Raw genomic sequence first — 19,946 nt, forward strand, 5'->3', positions numbered from 1 at the left:
CTAATGTTGTAGCATAGTAACTCTATTAATACAGTTTACACTTGAAAGTTGCTAAAAGAGTAGCTCTTAATTGTTCTCACCACACACACACATACACAGACACACGTAGTTATGTGAGGTGATGTACATGTTAATTAGCTTGATTATTATAATCATTTCACAATGTTTTCATACATCAAAACATCACATTGTACATCTTAAATGTATAGAATTTTAAATTTGTCTATTATACTTCAATAAATATAGAAAAAATAATAAAAACTCCAAACCTATATGCCTTCTGATTTTAAAAATTGAATTTGAAACAAAAAGTGAAAAGTATGAATATATTCAAATTGCATTCAGTATGTTGGGGTTTTAAAGTATGGATAATGAATAGATGAATAATTGATACAACCATTTGACCACATTGAAGTAAGAATGTTGTCCAGAAAACACACGATCATATGAGATTTTGAAATGAAATATAAATCTAATGCCAGTGAAGAAGATTATGATTTCATGTAGTCTTTTTAGGTGGCATATATTATTATCCTGAGTGGCCTGAACTCATTACCTCCAAGCCAAAATATTGTGCTTTTTAATGTTGAGAATATTTTCTCAGGATTTTTTAAAACAATCAAACTCTAATACAAACAGCTTGAGTCTGGAATTTGGACTTTTTCTCAGCTCAATGTGTTTTTTTCATCTTTGGAGAAAAAAAAACTGATTATGTATTATTTAGCTAATTTGTGAGCCAATTCCAAATGTTCCAACAGAGCATGATCACCTGATTTCCAGGACTGAAAACCACTTAAGAGTGGATTAGAAATGTACTCAGTATTGTCTTCCAAGTTGAAACACCCAACCTTCCAGCTTCTGCTTGTAAAATTTTACAACTTTTCATCTGTAGAGTGCTGACAGTAGTCTTTGAGCCAGCACTCCATAATTTCTGGGCCATTTATGTTTAATATGAATATCCAGACTTATCAGACAGCCATTAAACTGTTGGCACTATTTATAATGATCAATGATTGTGAATTCAAAATTTTCTAATTAAGTAGAAGCTAGCAAGAGAAATGAACTGCAAATATAATCTAAATTATAAATTAAGCTGTCTACCATTGAGTGCATATAGCTGCCTTGGTGAAAGACTGCAAACAATATTATCCTTCTCGTTGAAATAAAACTTATTTTTATGCTAATTTAAAAATGTATGGCTGGTTTTTATTACCAAAATTAAGAAACATTTTTAAAAACTTAACTAAATTGATGATCTTCGTGTGCACTAATTACCTATTAATGAGTGTGCAGTTTAAAAAACTTTAAAAAACACTGTTATTAAAGACATAAGCAAAGAATTTCCTTCATCTTCAGTGTTAATTGCCTTCTTGTTTGTCTTAATGTTCTTAGGTAATTACAAGTAGTCTCAATTTAGGGAATGAGAATTTCTCCATCATTTTCTTGACCCTTCATCCATACGAAATCCATATTGACATTCCACCACACAGAGTCAGAGAAAGTTCTTATTCTGGTACTTTTATTACTTGATGACCTCATCTTCATTTTAATAAGATGAATAAGATGACCTTATTCATCTGCTTGAGGGGTCTATACATCTGGCCAGCTGAGCTACTTTCCTACATCTTTTTCTGATTGCCATTGCCCATCGTCTGTATACTTCTTTGAAGAGAAGATATGAGAAATTCTAATTTATTATGTTCACTAACTTGTGAATATAATAGGAAGTTAGATATTATGTTTTATAACAATGAGAACTGCAAAGACAAAATCAGTTTTTTTATGCTATCAGGTATTATTTGATGTCACTCAGTAGTCTTATTGCCACATAATAATTTACTTAAATAAATATGAGTAATTGGGCCCTTTTCCTATACAGCACTTCAGAGATTTCTTCAGACCAATGCAATCCTAGTTTCAGAGCTATCAGTGTGTATAAAGATCATGAAACCCTGCTACTACTTATAAACATGGACATTATAATTTCATCATGATAATACTATAACTAGGCTTAGAAAATGCCAACTCATTGATCAAACCACTTTTAGACTTTGATTTCACTAGATCTGGAGTTATGTGCAGGAATTGATATATGGAGTAATATTTTTTTTTGTCAGCCCTTATGTCATCCAGGTAGAAGAATATTTTTAAATATATTTATACTCTAAGATATTAAAGAGCTCAGTGGGGAATCTAGTGGCTTATGGGCTGAATTTAATCCACAGGTGTATTTTTATAGTTATTTCATAGTTGCTAAAAGTTGAGTTAGTTGCCAACGTTTGTAACTTGTGAAATTTCACATACAAATCCAGACTTTCAGTTTGACTTAAAAGTGAACAAAAGAATCTAATAATAGCCAGTTGGGGCTGATTAAATGCTGCTCCTGAGGATAAGGATGAGTGATTTCCTGTATGCCATTTTCCATTTAGCACTGATTTGCCTGCCTTGCCCCAGCAGACATTTGAGTTCTCTATCTTTGCAAGTGTAATAATAATTAATCTTATATGGGTACTTTAGCTTCATTTGAGATTTATAACCCTTAACATTATTTCATTTGGATGTGTTTAATTGTCTGTGTGTTATTCATTAAGTGATAATGTTTCTTTTCCTTTTAAAAAGAGGAATTTGGACTTGTAAAGAGCAGGAAGACTATACTGACATTAAGAAACTCTGTGGAAGTTCACGTTGCATTGCATACTAATAAATGTTAACGAATTCTGAACATTTACATAGCACCAATTTACCAAAATAGACATTGTAAATCTTGACTGCTACTAGATAATGTACCACATAGGGTATAGTAATTACAGGAAACCTATACAAGCTATTTGTATAGATTTCCTCTTGGTGAAAAAATTTTCAGTACAAAAGCCTTATATAATTCTTGATTATTGTAGTGAGATTTTCAGGATGGCCACATTTACTCATATTTACTTTACTTCAGAACTTGGGAGTGTAGCTTCAGATTTAAGATATTAAATTTTTGACTCAGCTGAATTACTAATACCAGTGTTGACACGAATTGTTACTCAGCAGATGTAATGTGGAATCAAAGTGGCTTTTCATCAGTTTTACTCAATTTCATGTTTGGTTAAAACTACATAAGAAAACCATCAACTCCAAAGCAATACTAATATACAGTCAAACCTAGCAGCTTACATTTAAATTCTGCCTTTCTTGATATACTTGCCTAGATTTATACGGAAAAGCTACTTTTGGTTTCCATTTCTGTTACTGAACATATAGTCAGCTAACTAGTATATGATTTATCCTGCAAAACATGTCCTGTCACAAATTAAATTTTTCTGATTTGATCCACACCAAAAACCCATCTGTACATCACCATCATCAAAGACAAAAAGTAGATAAAACCACAAAGATGGGGAAAAAACAGAGCAGAAAAACTGGAAACTCTAAAAAGCAGAGCACCTCTCCTCCTCCAAAGGAACGCAGTTCCTCACCAGCAACAGAACAAAGGTGGACAGAGAATGACTTTGATGAGTTGAGAGAAGAAGGCTTCAGACGATCAAACTACTCCGAGCTACAGGAGGAAATTCAAACCGAAGGCAAAGAAGTTAAAAACTTTGAAAAAAATTTAGACGAATGTATAACTAGAATAACCAATACAGAGAAGTGCTTAAAGGAGCTGATGGAGCTGAAAGCCAAGGCTCGAGAACTACGTGAAGAATGCAGAAGCCTCTGGAGCCAATGCGATGAACTGGAAGAAAGGGTATCAGTGATGGAAGATGAAATGAATGAAATGAAGTGAGAAGGGAAGTTTAGAGAAAAAAGAATAAAAAGAAACAAACAAAGCTTCCAAGAAATATGGGACTATGTGAGGAGACCAAATCTATGTCTGATTGGTGTACCTGAAAGTGACGGGGACAATGGAACGAAGTTGGAAAACACTGCAGGATATTATCCAGGAGGACTTCCCCAATCTAGCAAGGCAGGCCAACATTCAGATTCAGGAAATACAGAGAACGCCACAAAGATACTCCTCGAGAAGAGCAACTCCAAGACACATAATTGTCAGATTCACCAAAGTTGAAATGAAGGAAAAAATGTTAAGGGCAGCCAGAGAGAATGGTCGGGTTACCCACAAAGGGAAGCCCATCAGACTAACAGCTGATCTCTCGGCAGAAACTCTACAAGCCAGAAGAGAGTGGGGGCCAATATTCAACATTCTTTAAGAAAAGAATTTTCAACCCAGAATTTCATATCCAGCCAAACTAAGCTTTATAAGTGAAGGAGAAATAAAATACTTTACAGACAAGCAAATGCTGAGAGATTTTGTCACCACCAGGCCTGCCCTAAAAGAGCTCCTGAAGGAAGCACCAAACATAGAAAGGAACAACCGGTACCAGCCACTGCAAAATCATGCCAAATTGTAAAGACCATCGAGGCTAGGAAGAAATTGCATCAACTAGCGAGCAAAATAACCAGCTAACATCATAATGACAGGATCAAATTCACACACAACAATATTAACATTAAATGTAAATGGACTAAATGCTCCATTTAAAAGACACAGACTGGCAAATTGGATAAGGAGTCAAGACCCATCAGTGTGCTGTATTCAGGAAACCCATCTCACATGCAGAGACACACATAGGCTCAAAATAAAAGGATGGAGGAAGATCTACCAAGTGAATGGAAAACAAAAAAAGGCAAGGGTTGCAATCCAAGTCTCTGATAAAACAGACTTTAAACCAACAAAGATCAAAAGAGACAAAGAAGGCCATTACATAATGGTAAAGGGATCAATTCAACAAGAAGAGCTAACTATCCTAAATATATATGCACCCAATACAGGAGCACCCAGATTCATAAAGCAAGTCCTGAGTGACCTACAAGGAGACTTAGACTCCCACACAATAATAATGGGAGACTTTCACCCCACTGTCAACATTAGACAGATCAACGAGACAGAAAGTTAACAGGGATACCCAGGAATTGAACTCAGCTCTGCACCAAGTGGGCCTAATAGACATCTAGAGAACTCTCCACCCCAAATCAACAGAATATACATATTTTTCAGCACCACACCACACCTATTCCAAAATTGACCACATAGTTGGAAGTAAAGCTCTCCTCAGCAAATGTAAAAGAACAGAAATTATAACAAAGTGTCTCTCAGACCACAGTGCAATCAAACTAGAACTCAGGATTAAGAAACTCATTCAAAACTGCTCCACTACATGGAAACTGAACAACCTGCTCCTGAATGACTACTGGGTACATAACGAAATGAAGGCAGAAATAAAGATGTTCTTTGAAACCAATGAGAGCAAAGACACAACATACCAGAATCTCTGGGACACATTCAAAGCAGTGTGTAGAGGGAAATTTATAGCACTAAATGCCCACAAGAGAAAGCAGGAAAGATCCAAAATTGACACCCTAACATCACAATTAAAAGAACTAGAAAAGCAAGAGCAAACACATTCAAAAGCTAGCAGAAGGCTAGAAATAACTAAAATCAGAGCAGAACTGAAGGAAATAGAGACAGAAGAAACCCTTCAAAAAATTAATGAATCCAGGAGCTGGTTTTTTGAAAAGATCAACAAAATTGATAGACCGCTAGGAAGTCTAATAAGAAAAGAGAGAAGAATCAAATAGACGCAATAAACAATGAAAAAGGGGATATCACCACCGATCCCACAGAAATACAAACTACCATCAGAGAATACTACAAACACCTCTATGCAAATAAACTAGAAAATCTAGAAGAAATGGATAAATTCCTCACTACATACACCCTCCCAAGACTAAACCAGGAAGAAGTTGGATCTCTGAATAGACCAATAACAGGCTCTGAAATTGTGGTAATAATCAATAGCTTACCAACCAAAAAGAGTCCAGGACCTGATGGATTCACAGCCAAATTCTACCAGAGGTACAAGGAGGAGCTGGTACCATTCCTTCTGAAACTATTCCAATCAACAGAAAAAGAGGGAATCCTCCCTAACTCATTTTATCAGCCCAGTGTCATCCTGATACCAAAGCCTGGCAGAGACACAACCAAAAAAGAGAATTTCAGACCAATATCCTTGATGAACATTGACACAAATATCCTCAATAAAATACTGGCAAACCGAATCCAGCAGCACATCAAAAAGCTTATCCACCATGATCAAGTGGGCTTCATCCCTGGGATGCAAGGCTGGTTCAACATATGCAAATCAATAAATGTAATCCAGCATATAAACAGAACCAAAGACAAAAACCACATGATTATCTCAATAGATGCAGAAAAGGCCTTTGACAAAATTCAACAACCCTTCATGCTAAAAACTCTCAATAAATTAGGTATTGATGGGACGTATCTCGAAATAATAAGAGCTATCTATGACAAACCCACAGCCAATATCATACTGAATGGGCAAAAACTGGAAGCATTCTCTCTGAAAACTAGCACAGGACAGGGATGCCCTCTCTCACCACTCCTATTCAACATAGTGTTGGAAGTTCTGGCCAGGGCAATCAGGCAGGAGAAGGAAATAAAGGGTATTCAATTAGGAAAAGAGGAAGTCAAATTGTCCCTGTTTGCAGATGACATGATTGTATATCTAGAAAACCCCATTGTCTCAGCCCAAAATCTCCTTAAGCTGATTAGCAACTTCAGCAAAGTCTCAGGATACAAAATCAATGTACAAAAATCACAAGCATTCTTATACACCAATAACAGATAAATAGAGAGCCAAATCATGAGTTATCGCCCATTCACAATTGCTTCAAAGAGAATAAAATACCTAGGAATCCAACTTACAAGGGACGTGAAGGACCTCTTCAAGGAGAACTACAAACCACTGCTCAATGAAATAAAAGAGGATACAAACAAATGGAAGAACATTCCATGCTCATGGGTAGGAAGAATCAATATCGTGAAAATGGCCATACTGCCCAAGGTAATTTATAGATTCAATGCCATCCCCATCAAGCTACCAATGACTTTCTTCACAGAATTGGAAAAAACTACTTTAAAGTTCATATGGAACCAAAAAAGAGCCTGCATCGCCAAGTCAATCCTAAGCGAAAAGAACAAAGCTGGAGGCATCACGCTATCTGACTTCAAACTATACTACAAGGCTACAGTAACCAAAACAGCATGGTACTGGTCCAAAACACAGATATAGATCAATGGAACAGAACAGAGCCCTCAGAAATAATGCCGCATATCTACAACTATCTGATCTTTGACAAACCTGACAAAAGCAAGAAATGGGGAAAGGATTCCCTATTTAATAAATGGTGCTGGGAAAACTGGCTAGCCATATGTAGAAAGCTGAAACTGGATCCCTTCCTTACACCTTATACAAAAATTAATTCAAGATGGATTAAAGACTTACATGTCAGACCTAAAACCATAAAAACCCTAGAAGAAAACCTAGGCAATGCCATTCAGGACATAGGCATGGGCAAGGACTTTATGTCTAAAACACCAAAAGCAATGGCAACAAAAGCCAAAATTGACAAATGGGATCTAATTAAACTAAAGAGCTTCTGCACAGCAAAACAAACTACTATCAGAGTGAACAGGCAACCTACAAATTGGGAGAAAATTTTCGCAACCTACTCATCCAACAAAGGGCTAATATCCAGAATCTACAATGAACTCAAACGAATTTACAAGAAAAAAAAAACAACCCCATCAAAAAGTGGGCGAAGGATATGAACAGACACTTCTCAAAAGAAGACATTTATGCAGCCAAAAAACACATGAAGAAATGCTCATCATCACTGGCCATCAGAGAAATGCAAATCAAAACCACAATGAGATACCATCTCACACCAGTTAGAATGGCGATCATTAAAAAGTCAGGAAACAACAGGTGCTGGAGAGGATGTGGAGAAATAGGAACACTTTTACACAGTTGGTGAGACTGCAAACTAGTTCAACCATTGTGGAAGTCAGTGTGGCGATTCCTCAGGGATCTAGAACTAGAAATACCATTTGACCCAGCCATCCCATTACCGGGTATATACCCAAAGGACTATAAATCATGCTGCTGTAAAGACACATGCACACGTATGTTTATTGCAGCACTATTCACAATAGCAAAGAGTTGGAACCAACCCAAATGTCCCACAACGATAGACTGGATTAAGAAAATGTGGCACATATACACCATGGAATACTATGCAGCCATAAATAATGATGAGTTCCTGTCCTTTGTAAGGACATGGATGAAACTGGAAACCATCATTCTCAGTAAACTATCGCAAGGACAAAAATCCAAACACCGCATGTTCTGACTCATAGGTTGGAATTGAACAATGAGAACACATGGACACAGGAAGGGGAACATCACACTCTGGGGACTGTTGTGGGGTGGGGGGAGGGGGAGGGACAGCATTAGGAGATATACCTAATGCTAAACGATGAGTTAATGTGTGCAGCACACCAACATGGCACATGGATACATATGTAACAAACCTGCACATTGTGCACATGTACCCTAAAACTTAAAGTATAATAATAATAATAAAAAATTCTTTGAACTGAAAAGTAAGAATGATACAACTTCTCAAACCTGTGTAATATAGAAGTAGAAGAAAAGAAGTAACAAAAATCAGGGCAGAACTAAATGAATTGAAACAACAACAACAACGAAACAGTACAAAAGATAAATGAAAGAAAAAGCTGGTTATTTGAAAAGATAAATAAAATTAATAGATCATTAGTGCAATTAATGAAGAAATGAAGAGAGAAGATCCAAATAAGCTCAATTAGAAATGAAACAGGAACTATTAAAACTGATACCACAGAAATACAAAAGATCATGCAAGGCTATTTTGAACAGCTTTACGCACATAAACTAGAAGACCTAGAGGAGATGGATACATTCCTGGAAATAGGCAACCCTTTTAGATTAAACCAGGAAGAAAGAGAAACTCTGAACAGACCAATAACAAGCAGCAAGATTGAAATGGTAATTAAAAAGCTACCAACAATAAAAAGTCCAAGACCAGATGGATTCACAGCTGAATTCTGTCAGACATTCAAAGAAGAATTCGTACCAATCCTATTGATACTATCCCACAAGATAGAGAGGGAATCCTCCATCAATTATTCTATAAAGCCAGTATCACCCTCATGCTAAAACCAGGAAAGGACATAACAAAAAGAAAAAAGAAAAGAAAACTAAAGACCAATATCCCTGATGAACACAGATGCAAAAATCCTCAACAACATACCAGCTAACAGAATCCAACAGCATATAGAAAAGATAATCCACTATGATCAAGTGGCTTTCATACCAGGGATGCAGGGATGGTTTGACATCTGCAAGTCAATAAATGTGATATACTACATAAATAGAATTAAAAATCACTTGATCATCTCAATAGACATAGAAAAAGCATTTGAAAAAATCCAGCATTCCTTTAGGATTAAACCCTCAGCAAAGTCAGCATAGAAGGGACACACCTTAAGCTAATAAAAGTCATCTATGATAAACTCACAGGCAACATTATACTAAACAGGAAAAAGTTGAAAGCATTCTCCCTGAGAACTGGAGGAAGACCAGGATGCCCACTTTCATCACTTCTACTCAACATAGTACTGGAAATCCTAGCCAGAGCAATCAGACAAGAGAAAGAAATAAAGGGTATCCAAATTGGTAAAGAGGAAGTCAAACTATTGCTATTTGCTGATGACATTATCATATATCTGAAGACCCAAAAGATTCATCCAAAAACCTCCTAGAATTGGTAAATGAATTCAGCAAAGTTTCAGGATAAATGTACACAAATCAGTAGCTCTGCTTATACCAACAGTGATTAAGCTGAGAATCAAATCAAGGCTCAACCCTTTTACAATAGCTTAAAAAAATACTTAGGTATATACTTAACCAAGGAGGTGAAAGACCTCTCAAAGGAAAACTACACTGCTGAAAGAAATCATAGATGGCACAAATAAATGGAAACACATCCCATGCTCTTGGATGGGTAGAATCAATCTTGTAAAAATGACCATATTGCCAAAGCAATCTACAGATTCAATGCAATTCTCATTAAAATACCACCATAATTCTTCACAGAACTAGGAAAAACAATCCTAAAATTCATACGGAACCAAAAAAGACCCACATAGCCAAAGAAAGACTAAGCAAAAAGAACAAATCTGAAGGCATTACATTACTTGACTTGAAACTATACTAGAAGGCTATAGTCACCAAAACAGCATCGTACTGATACAGAAATAGGCAAATAGACCAGTGGAACAGAATAGAGAACCTAGAAATAAACCCACAAACTTATAGTCAACTGATCTTTGACAAAGCAAACGAAAACATAAAGTGGGGAAAGGACATCCTATTCAACAAATGGTGCTGGGATAATTGGCAAGCCACATGTGAATGAATGAAACTGGATCCTCATCTCTCATTGTAGACAAAAATCAGCTCAAGATGCATCAAAGACTTAAATCTAATACTTGAAACCCTAAAAATTCTAGAAGATAACATTGGAAAAACCCTTCTAGATGTTAGCCTAGGCAAAGACTTCATGACCAAGAACCCAATAGCAAACACAACAGAAACAAAGATAAATGGATGGGATTTAATTAAACTAAAAAGCTTCTGCATGGCAAAAGTAATAATCAGCAGGGTAAACAGACAACCCATAGAGTGGGAGAAAATCTTCACAATCTATACATCTGAGAAAGGACTAATATTCAGAATTTATAACAAACTCTAATCAGCAAGAAAGAAAACAAACAATTTCATAAAAAGTGGGCAAAGGACATGAATAGACAATTCTCAAAAGAAGATATACAAATGGCCAACAAACATATGAAAAAATGCTGAACATCAATAATTGCTGGGGAAATGCAAATAAAAATCACAATGTGACACCACCTTGCTCCTGCAAGAATGCCCATAAAAAAAAATTTTTTTAAATTAGATGTTGCCATGGATGTGGTGAAAAGGGAACAGTTTTCCACTGTTTGGTGAGAATGTAAACTATTAAAACCAGTATGGAAAACAATGTGGAAATTCCTTAAAAAACTAAAAGTAGTTCTACCATTTGATCCTGCAATCCCACTACTGGGTATCTACCCAGAGGAAAATCAGTCAGTGTATGAAAAAGATACTTGCACACACATGTTTATAGCAGCACAATTTGCAATTGCAAAAGTATGGAAGGAGCCCAAATGCCCATCAATCAATGAGTGGATAAAGAAAATGTGGTATATATATATATATACGTATATGTATGTATATATGTGTATATATATGTGTGTGTATATATATGTGTATATATATGTGTGTGTATATATATATATATACACCGTGGAATACTACTGAGCCATAAAAATGAACGAAATAATGGCATTCACAGCAACCTGGATGGAATTGGAGACCATTAATCTAAGTGAAGTAACCCAGGAATGGAAACCCAGTCTCACTCATAAGTGGGAGCTAAGCTATGAGGATTCAAAGGCATAAGAATGATAAAACGGGCTTTGGGGAATTGAGGGAAAGGGTGGGATGGAGGTGAGGGATAAAAGAGTGCGCTTTGGGTACAGTGTACACTGCCTGGGTGATGGGTGCTCCAAAATCTCAGAAATCACCACTAAAGAATTTATTCATGTAACCAAATAACATCTGTTTCCCAAAAACCTATTGAAAGAAAAAAATGATAGTAATAATCATTACTGATGATGGTATAGGAATAAAGTTTAAACTGTATGTTTTTTCCCCAGTTTTCCAATCCCTGCACATAATGTGATCAAATGGAAGATTATACTTAAGTTTTTAAAGAAAGAAAATCATTTTTTTGTTACGTTACAGAAGAAAAGATGCCATAACCTGTTTCAATAAATTTTAAGCTTTGTTTCCACGGCAGTATACTTTCAAGGTCTGGGTCTTATTCCTTAGAATAGATGGGATTAGTAAAAGATGCTATGATGGTGATTCATTTTGTGCCAGTCTGTGGTTCTTTACTGTGCTTAAGAATCATCTGTGGGGCTTATTAAAAAGTAGATTCCCATACTCAACAAGATTCTGATTCATTAGCTCTAAGATGAGAACTGGGGGGCTATGTATTTAATAGGTTGATATTAATGCAGGTTGTCTTTTGGTCACAATTTGGAAAACAGGATGAACATCACAGCATTTTCTTTTTTTTTCTTTTTTTTTTTTTTTTTTTGAGATGGAGTCTCGCTCTGTCGCCCAGGCTGGAGTGCAGTGGCGCGCAATCTCGGCTCACTGCAAGCTCCGCCTCCTGGGTTCACGCCATTCTCCTGCCTCAGCCTCTCAGAGTAGCTGGGACTACAGGCGCCCGCCACCACGCCCGTCTAATTTTTTGTATTTTTAGTAGAGACGGGGTTTCACCGTGGTCTCGATCTCCTGACCTCATGATCCACCCGCCTCGGCCTCCCAAAGTGCTGGGATTACAAGCGTGAGCCATCACAGCATTTTCAACCTTTGCCTAGGGTTGGTCTCCTCAGTGTTTTTTCCTTCTTTATAATGTCATAAGTGGAAACCTGCCCTTTAGTGGTCAGTTCTCACAGACTTATTTTGGAGCTTATTTCTAAGTGGCTTATTAAATCCGAAACCTAGCTTTTTAGAAGCAAGGACCTCATTTGATTGTTCTATGTTATTTTAGTGAAGGAAAGTTCAATAACATTAGGATCTTTACGAAAAAGCAGAAGAAAAGAAAAAGGAAGTATTTCTTGAAGGATTCAAGATTCCATTTGTCCTTTTGTGCAAAAAATTCTTCTTAAGTTGAAATATATTCATTTATAATTCACATGTAATCTTTTCCCTATGACCCCTAGTAGTGACCACTTACACAACTGTTGAAAATAGTAGAAAAGTAATTCTGATTTGTTAGTAGCTGATGATTTTGATCATGTTGGCCTACATAGCACTCTCCCTTTATCTACACCTTCACCTCCTGTGGTTTTAGTTACTTGTGGTCAACCACAGTCTGAAAATATTAAATGGAAAATTCCAGAAGTAAACAATTTGGTTTAAAATAGCACACCATTCTGTGTAGTGTGATGAAATCTCTCAACTTCTTGCTTTGTCCCACCTGGTAGGTGAAGCCCATTAGTCACTTAGTAGCTGTTTTGGTTATCAGATTGACTGTTGGGGTATCCCAGTGCTTGTGTTGAAAGAACCCTTATTTTAACTAATAATGGCTCCAAAGTGCAAGAGTAGTGATGCTAGCAAGTTGGATATGCCAAAGAGAAATTGTAAAGTGCTTCCTTTTGAAAGGTGAAAGTTATTGACAATAAGGAAAGAAAAAAATTATATGTTGAGGTTGCTAAGATCTGCAGTAAGTATGAATCTTCTATCTGTGAAATTGTGAACAATATTATAATTGTTCTATTTTATTATTAATTATTGTTATTAATCTTTCTGTGTCTAAAATATAAGTTAAACTTTATCATAGATATATATGTATAGGAAAAAAACATACTGTATACAGGGTTTCATACTATCCTCAGTTTCAAGCATTCGCTGGGAGACTTGGAACCTATCCCTTCTGGATAAGGAAGGAGTACTGTATAGGGAGAAGAAGAATACGGCATATCTGTATGGCTTCAGAAAATAGGCTAACGCTATGTGTTTGAATTTATGCTCCCCATATTTCTATATTTATTGCATATTTTGCAGGTTTATATAGCCACAGAATTTTGTAGAAGTTTCTTTTCTTCTGAACTTAACTTACTACAAGTTGATAGATAAAAAAAACTTACATATCATTGCTGAGGTGCCTCTTTTCTACCAGCCAGCAAATAATGGCAAGAATCTGCTCATTTGAGCCAAGTGTCATGCACTTTTGGATAACTTTTTAGAATCTAACCTATTTAAAATAAAAGATACTTCTGTATTAGTGTCTCGTAAATTTTTAGTTTCTTCTAAATTTTTTTTCAAATTATTATCAGTTTAAAAAAATACATAGGATTTACTTATTTTATCATAATTAGAAATGGCTGGCCAGGCGCAGTGATTCACGCCTGTAATCCCAGAACTTTGGGAGGCCAAGGCGGGCAGATTGCTTGAGCTCGGTTCAAGACCAGCCTGGGGAACCCAAGACCAACATGGCAAAAACCAATCTCTACCAAAAATACAAAAATTAGCCGGGCCTGGTGGCGCATGCCTGTGGTTCCAGCTACTCAGGAGGCTGGGGTGGAGGACTGCTTGAACACGGGAGGCAGAGGTTGCAGTGAGGTGAGATTGGGCCACTGCACTCCAGCCTGGGTAACAGAGTGAGACCCCATATCAAAAAACAAAAAGCAAAAACAACAAAAAATAAGAATTAGAAATGGCTAATGCACTTATTTGGAGCCACATTATTTTCAATAGGAGCCCATCATCAAATTCATAATGTAATCAGTGAAAATGTAGGATTCAATTCATGTACCCATCCATTCTTCTTGCAAATATTAACTGAACCCTACTGTGTTTCAGGTACTCTTCTATACTCTAGAGATACAGCAGTGAGCAAAACAGAAAAAGAAAATGGCTTGGCCTTTCTGGAGCTTAGAGTATAGCAGAAAATCTTATTTTGGATAGTAATAAATAATAAGGTTAAAAAAAGCAGAGAAGGGGACATAAATTGTTTGGAGGTGGTAATGAAATTTTAGATTAGGTGGCCTGGAAATGACTCATTGAGAAGGTGACATTGTGTAGTGACCTGATTATAATGAAGGAGTAATCTAAAGAGAACATTTGAAGCAGACAGACTGCCAAATGCCAAGGTCCTGAAGCAGATATATGCCTGATCTGTTTGAGGAAGATATGTAGCAAAGTGAATGAGGGGAGAGGGTAGTAGGAGATGAGGTTAGAGAGGTAGTGTGTGTGTGTGTGTGTGTGTGTGTGTGTGTGTGTGTGTGTGAGATTCAGACCATATTAAGGATTTGACTTGTGTTCTGAGACTGGCAACCACTGGGTGGGTTTGAGAAGTAGAGTGATACAATCTGACTGGGATTGTGGAACAGCTGCTTCACTGGCTGCTATGTCAGTAGATTGAAGATGGGCAAGGATGGGAGCGGGGGCAGTTAGGGGACTTTTACAATAATTCAGGTAAGAGATGGTAGTGGCTTTGATCAGAGTGGTAGTTGTGGAGGTGGAGAGAAGTGGTTGGATTTGGAAATATTATAAAGATAGAAATGACAGGATATAATGATAGAATTTAATTATACATCTAATGTATAAGCCAATTATTCAATTAGTAAATCAAGGAGTAATTCGTTCAGACAAAGAAAAATAGTTTAGGTATGTATGAAGCAGAAGATTGGAATCTAACTATTTTTTTTAGTATAAAAGGTACTTTATCAATGTAATTAAAATATTTGATGATAAAAAATAGTACTTCTTAATATTTATTTATATGACTAAGAAAATAAAAAACTCAACCTCAGAACTTACTGAATTAATTCTTATCTGTTACAAAGTATCTAGTTAAAAGCTTAATTTCTTACAATTAACATATGTAGTTAAACTATTTCCCAAAGCCTATTTGTTGGAAAAAACACGTTGATTTACATACATTTAAAAAGACAGTACAAAATTTTTTAGAGACAAGCTAGCTGTATACTTTTAAATGGAAGAACTAGAGAAGTCATTTTTCATTTTTCTTTCTTCATTTTAGTAATCATGTGAAGAGCTGGATAATTTTTTCTGAGCTTTATCAGTAGAGGGCAGCAAAGTTTCAGGTAGTGTGTTTTCAGGTTCAAGGGCTGCTTTGCTAAGGAAATCTTTTTTGCTGCTCTTGTTTGTTCCAGCTTGCCTTTTAATGAAGTGCTTTGGTAATATTATATAGGAATTCACTTAAAAACTCTGTGGCTGTGGTTCAGATGTTTAGCCAACTCTTCCCTTAGGTGCTATAGTTCCTTTCTTAATGAGAACATGTATTTCTTTTTGTGATTTAGGGAGTACCAGGGCCTGGAAAATATGACATTAAAAGTCAATTTCAGAAGATAGAAAGTATGACACCAAATACAAATGATGCATCTCCTGCTTTTCTTTCTCAATCCCAGGTAATGGTCTACAGCCATTTTCATGTATAGAGTCTAATAGGCATAGTGTGAGGCCAGCAACACGTTCAATGATGTTTAAAGGTTATAAGAAGAAAAGTGATATTTAAGCAAATTGGAAATAGACATGGTCTAGGAAAAATATATTGCCAAAACATATGGGTAAAATGAAGTGAAATAAAATTAGAAATACACAGATGAATATTTGAATAGAACCATCTATTAAACATTTTCTATTAAGCAAATTTGCATATATGAATGTGCAATCCAGTTTATATGAAATGTCTTCTTTAGTCTGTTTTAAAATATGCTTTGCCAATGAATGTGTGGAGTGTTAACATGTAAGCTATATAGGCTTGCATCTCTTTCTGAAAAGGTTCTGAAGGCATTCTGTGGAGCCTGGCCACAGGTCATTTCTACAGCTGCCACTGGGGCCTTCGCTAGTGATACAACAGTCATAGAATATATTTTGCAGTAACCATTTCACATACTCCCAGGAATATACTAAGAGGAACTGAAAGTATCTAACATATTTGTAAGGCAAGGCAATTATAATACTAGCAAACCTTTATTATGTGGCAGCCTCCAGACCAAAGTGATTGTGATACTTATCCACCTATGGTATGTATGGCTCTGATTATCTTATTTAACTTGGGAAGATTATTAACCTTCAGGTGACTATAGACGACTACTTTGATTTTATTGTAGTTAAGATACACCTCCTTGGAGACAAGTAGATAGATTGCAAGTATATTTGGAGATAAAATTAACATGATTTTTAATGGACTAGATGATGTTATGAGGGACTGGGAGGAATCAAGAATGAATACTAGATTTCTGCATCAAGCAACTTAATGATGCTTAAGGTACTACAAGAGATGGATGTGGGGAAGACAGGATATTTTCTGTGTGTGTGTGTGTGTGTTTGTGTGCTCTCACGTGCGCTTGCGCATGTGCCTGTGCATGCATGTGCGTGTATGTGTGCCCTTGATTTTTTAAAAATACGATTTTTACAAATAAAATCTCAGGTTTCATACTATTTCTGTTAATCTGATATGTAGCCCTAACCTTACATCACTTGACACCAATCATATTTTAAAATATATTTTTAGAAATAGAAAAGAATATGGTATCAATTTGGTTTAAGGGGATAATGGGGAAAAGAATAATGGCTCTGCAGTAAAAGATATGGAAGAGTTAAAACTGAACAGGATAACCTGCTAGGGGTAATGTAATGTTTATTTGAATATGAATAGATATATATAAGTGATTATGATAGAAAAACAAATAACACAATTAACAAAGTAGACTTAGAACACAGAATTTCTGGTTTGTAGGAATAAAGACAGATACATTTCTGAGATGCTTATTTTAGTCATTGATTTAGGAGTTGTCAGGCATTTTATCTAAATGCAATGAATTGCCTTATGTCTTCAATTATTAATTTTAAATACATAATATTTCCTTTATGACAATGGCTGTTACCCCTGGATGCACATTAACAACATCTGAGAAATTTAAATACATTCTGATACCCAAGTGCCAACATGCCCTTTGCTCTTCCTTCCAGAGATTGATTCAGTTGGTTCAGAATAGGGCCTAAACAGCAATATATATATTTTAATTCCTCAAATAATTCTAATAAGCAGCCATGGTTGAAAACTATCATTTTATAAACATTATGCTTAGCATCTAAAATAATAAGATAGTATTTAGGAAAATAAATTTGAGAATCCTTTTAGTACTTCCAATAATAAATTATTATTTTAGTAGTGTTAATATTTACCTACTTTACACAACTCAAAAGAACATATATGTTGTACTATATTTTTGCCTAAAAAAGATAGGAAAATAGGAAAACATACACATAACTACTTGGCTATATAAATATGATGAAGATAAACCAGAAAACAATGATGTTAGTTATCTACAAGGGATGGTGAGGAGGTAAAGTGCAAGCACTGGTATGCTGCTGTTTATTTGTACTGGCTTGCAAGACCCAATTGTTAAGTTTCCAGGAGTTTTGCAAGTTGGCTGACATTATGTTGGTAGTGTGAAATTAGCCACTGCTGTGGGTGTATTTACACCACAGAAATCAGCAAATGTTGCAAATTGAGACTTTTCTGTCCCAAGTGGCACGGCATCCCCAACAGGGGGCGTAACACTTCTTTGACTACACTTCAAAAAATACGTATTTATCTTTTGGAAAGATTTCAATGTTTCATATATTCAAAAATAAAAATAAATCAGTAAGAATGGGAAAAGTTAAAAACTAAACTGAAAACAAATGGAAACAAATGAGCAGTTTTATTTCAAATGAATGCCCTTAACTACACTGAAGGGAAAAAAAGAAGTAATAATCCAGGTAACCATAGTATTTGACTATATCAGTCTTCGATGGGGGCTGGAATTGGAGGGTGAGTGCGTAGTGAATGTAAGGATTGGAAACAGGGCGGGTGCGGTGGCTCATGTCTGTAATCCCAAGACTTTGGGAGGCTGAGGTGGGTGGGTTACTTTAGGTCAGCAGTTTGAGACGAGCCTGGACAACATGGCAAAATCCAGTCTCTACTAAAAATACAAAAATTAGCTGGGCATTGTGGCATGCGCTTGTAATTCCAGCTACTCAGGAGGCTGAGGCACGAGAATCCTCTGAACCCAAGAGGTGGAGGTTCCAGTGAGTTGAGATTGCGCCTGTGTGATGGAATGAGACTGTCTCAGAAAAAAAGAAGAAAAAAAAAGAATTGGAAACAAATTCTTAATTATTTTTAGTAGGTTGGTTTATTGGGATGGTATGGGTAAAGCAATTATAAAACTATCTTAGATATATCACAAGTTTGAGCAAAAAAGTTGATATTCTGAGGTATGGTTTTCATTGTTAAGGAAGGTGCATACAAATATGGATTGGAGGAGGTGAAAGAGGACCTTGTGGGATGGATTTGAATTGAAGGCTTTTATGTGAACTCATGATTTTTAATATATATTTATATGTATGAATATATGCATATATATGTGCACATGTAAATGTATATATGTTCACGTGTCTATGTATGAGTGTATATATGTATGTGTGTTTCTCCCTCTCATTTTCTGTGAATGTGTGTATGTCCTAGCTCTGTCTGCTAAATGAACTAAGAAGCAAAGATACCCCAGTAGCAAGGGACACATCTAGTGCCCAGATCTTGGTCTCTAATTCTATTCCTACTGAAAGAAAAAGGATTCCTCGGAGAAATAACTGATTCCAGGGTAGGTGGAAGAGGAAAGTGTAACATTTTATGTCAGAAAGTAAGTTCTAAACAAAATAATGATGACAGCATATCACAGGGACATAGGAAACAACATGAAGGGTCCCCCACTGGCTCAGTAATGAATTATAAATCATTAACACTGGCATTCATGAGTCAATATAGATAACAGATAACTAAGTACAGTTGACCTCTGAACAATGTAGAGATTAGGGATGCCAACCCTCCATGCATTTGAAAATCTGCATATGACTTTTGACTCCTCCCAAACTTAGTTACAAATTGGCTATTGTTAACCAGAAGCCTTACCAATAACATAGTCAAGTAACACATATTTTGTATGTTATATGTGTTATGTACTGTATACCTACAATAAAGTAAGCTAGAAAAAAGGAAATGTTATTAAAAAACCACAAGGAAGAGAAAATATATTTACTATTTATTAAATGGAAGTAAATTACTATAAAGCTCTTGTCATTACATTCAATAGACTAGGAGGAGGAAGAAGAGGAAGGGTTGGTCTTTCTATCTCAAGGGTGGCAGAGACTGAAGAAAATTTGTATATAAGTGGAACCACATTGTTCAAACCCGTGTTGTTCAAGGGTCGACTATAGAGAGATAAGTAGATACCTAATGAAATAAATAATTGAAGGAGCAGGGAGAGCACTTGCTTACAGTAGAATGCTAAGTACTTATTATAAATA

At 35.9% G+C, this 19,946-nt stretch overlaps 1 protein-coding gene across 2 annotated transcripts in view; it reads left to right on the forward strand.

Annotated features, from left to right (window-relative positions):
* STPG2 (sperm tail PG-rich repeat containing 2) overlaps positions 1–19,946 on the forward strand; it is a 688,703-nt gene that overhangs the window by 136,703 nt on the left and 532,054 nt on the right. For both annotated transcript variants that reach the window (XM_058432763.1, XM_058432765.1), the window contains exon 7: positions 15,896–16,003. In XM_058432763.1, coding sequence (XP_058288746.1) covers positions 15,896–16,003 — 108 coding nt within the window. The remainder of the gene's footprint in view (positions 1–15,895; positions 16,004–19,946) is intronic.

Source organism: Hylobates moloch, unplaced genomic scaffold (assembly GCF_009828535.3).
Source record: "Hylobates moloch isolate HMO894 unplaced genomic scaffold, HMol_V3 SCAFFOLD_2, whole genome shotgun sequence".
Lineage (NCBI taxonomy): Eukaryota > Metazoa > Chordata > Mammalia > Primates > Hylobatidae > Hylobates > Hylobates moloch.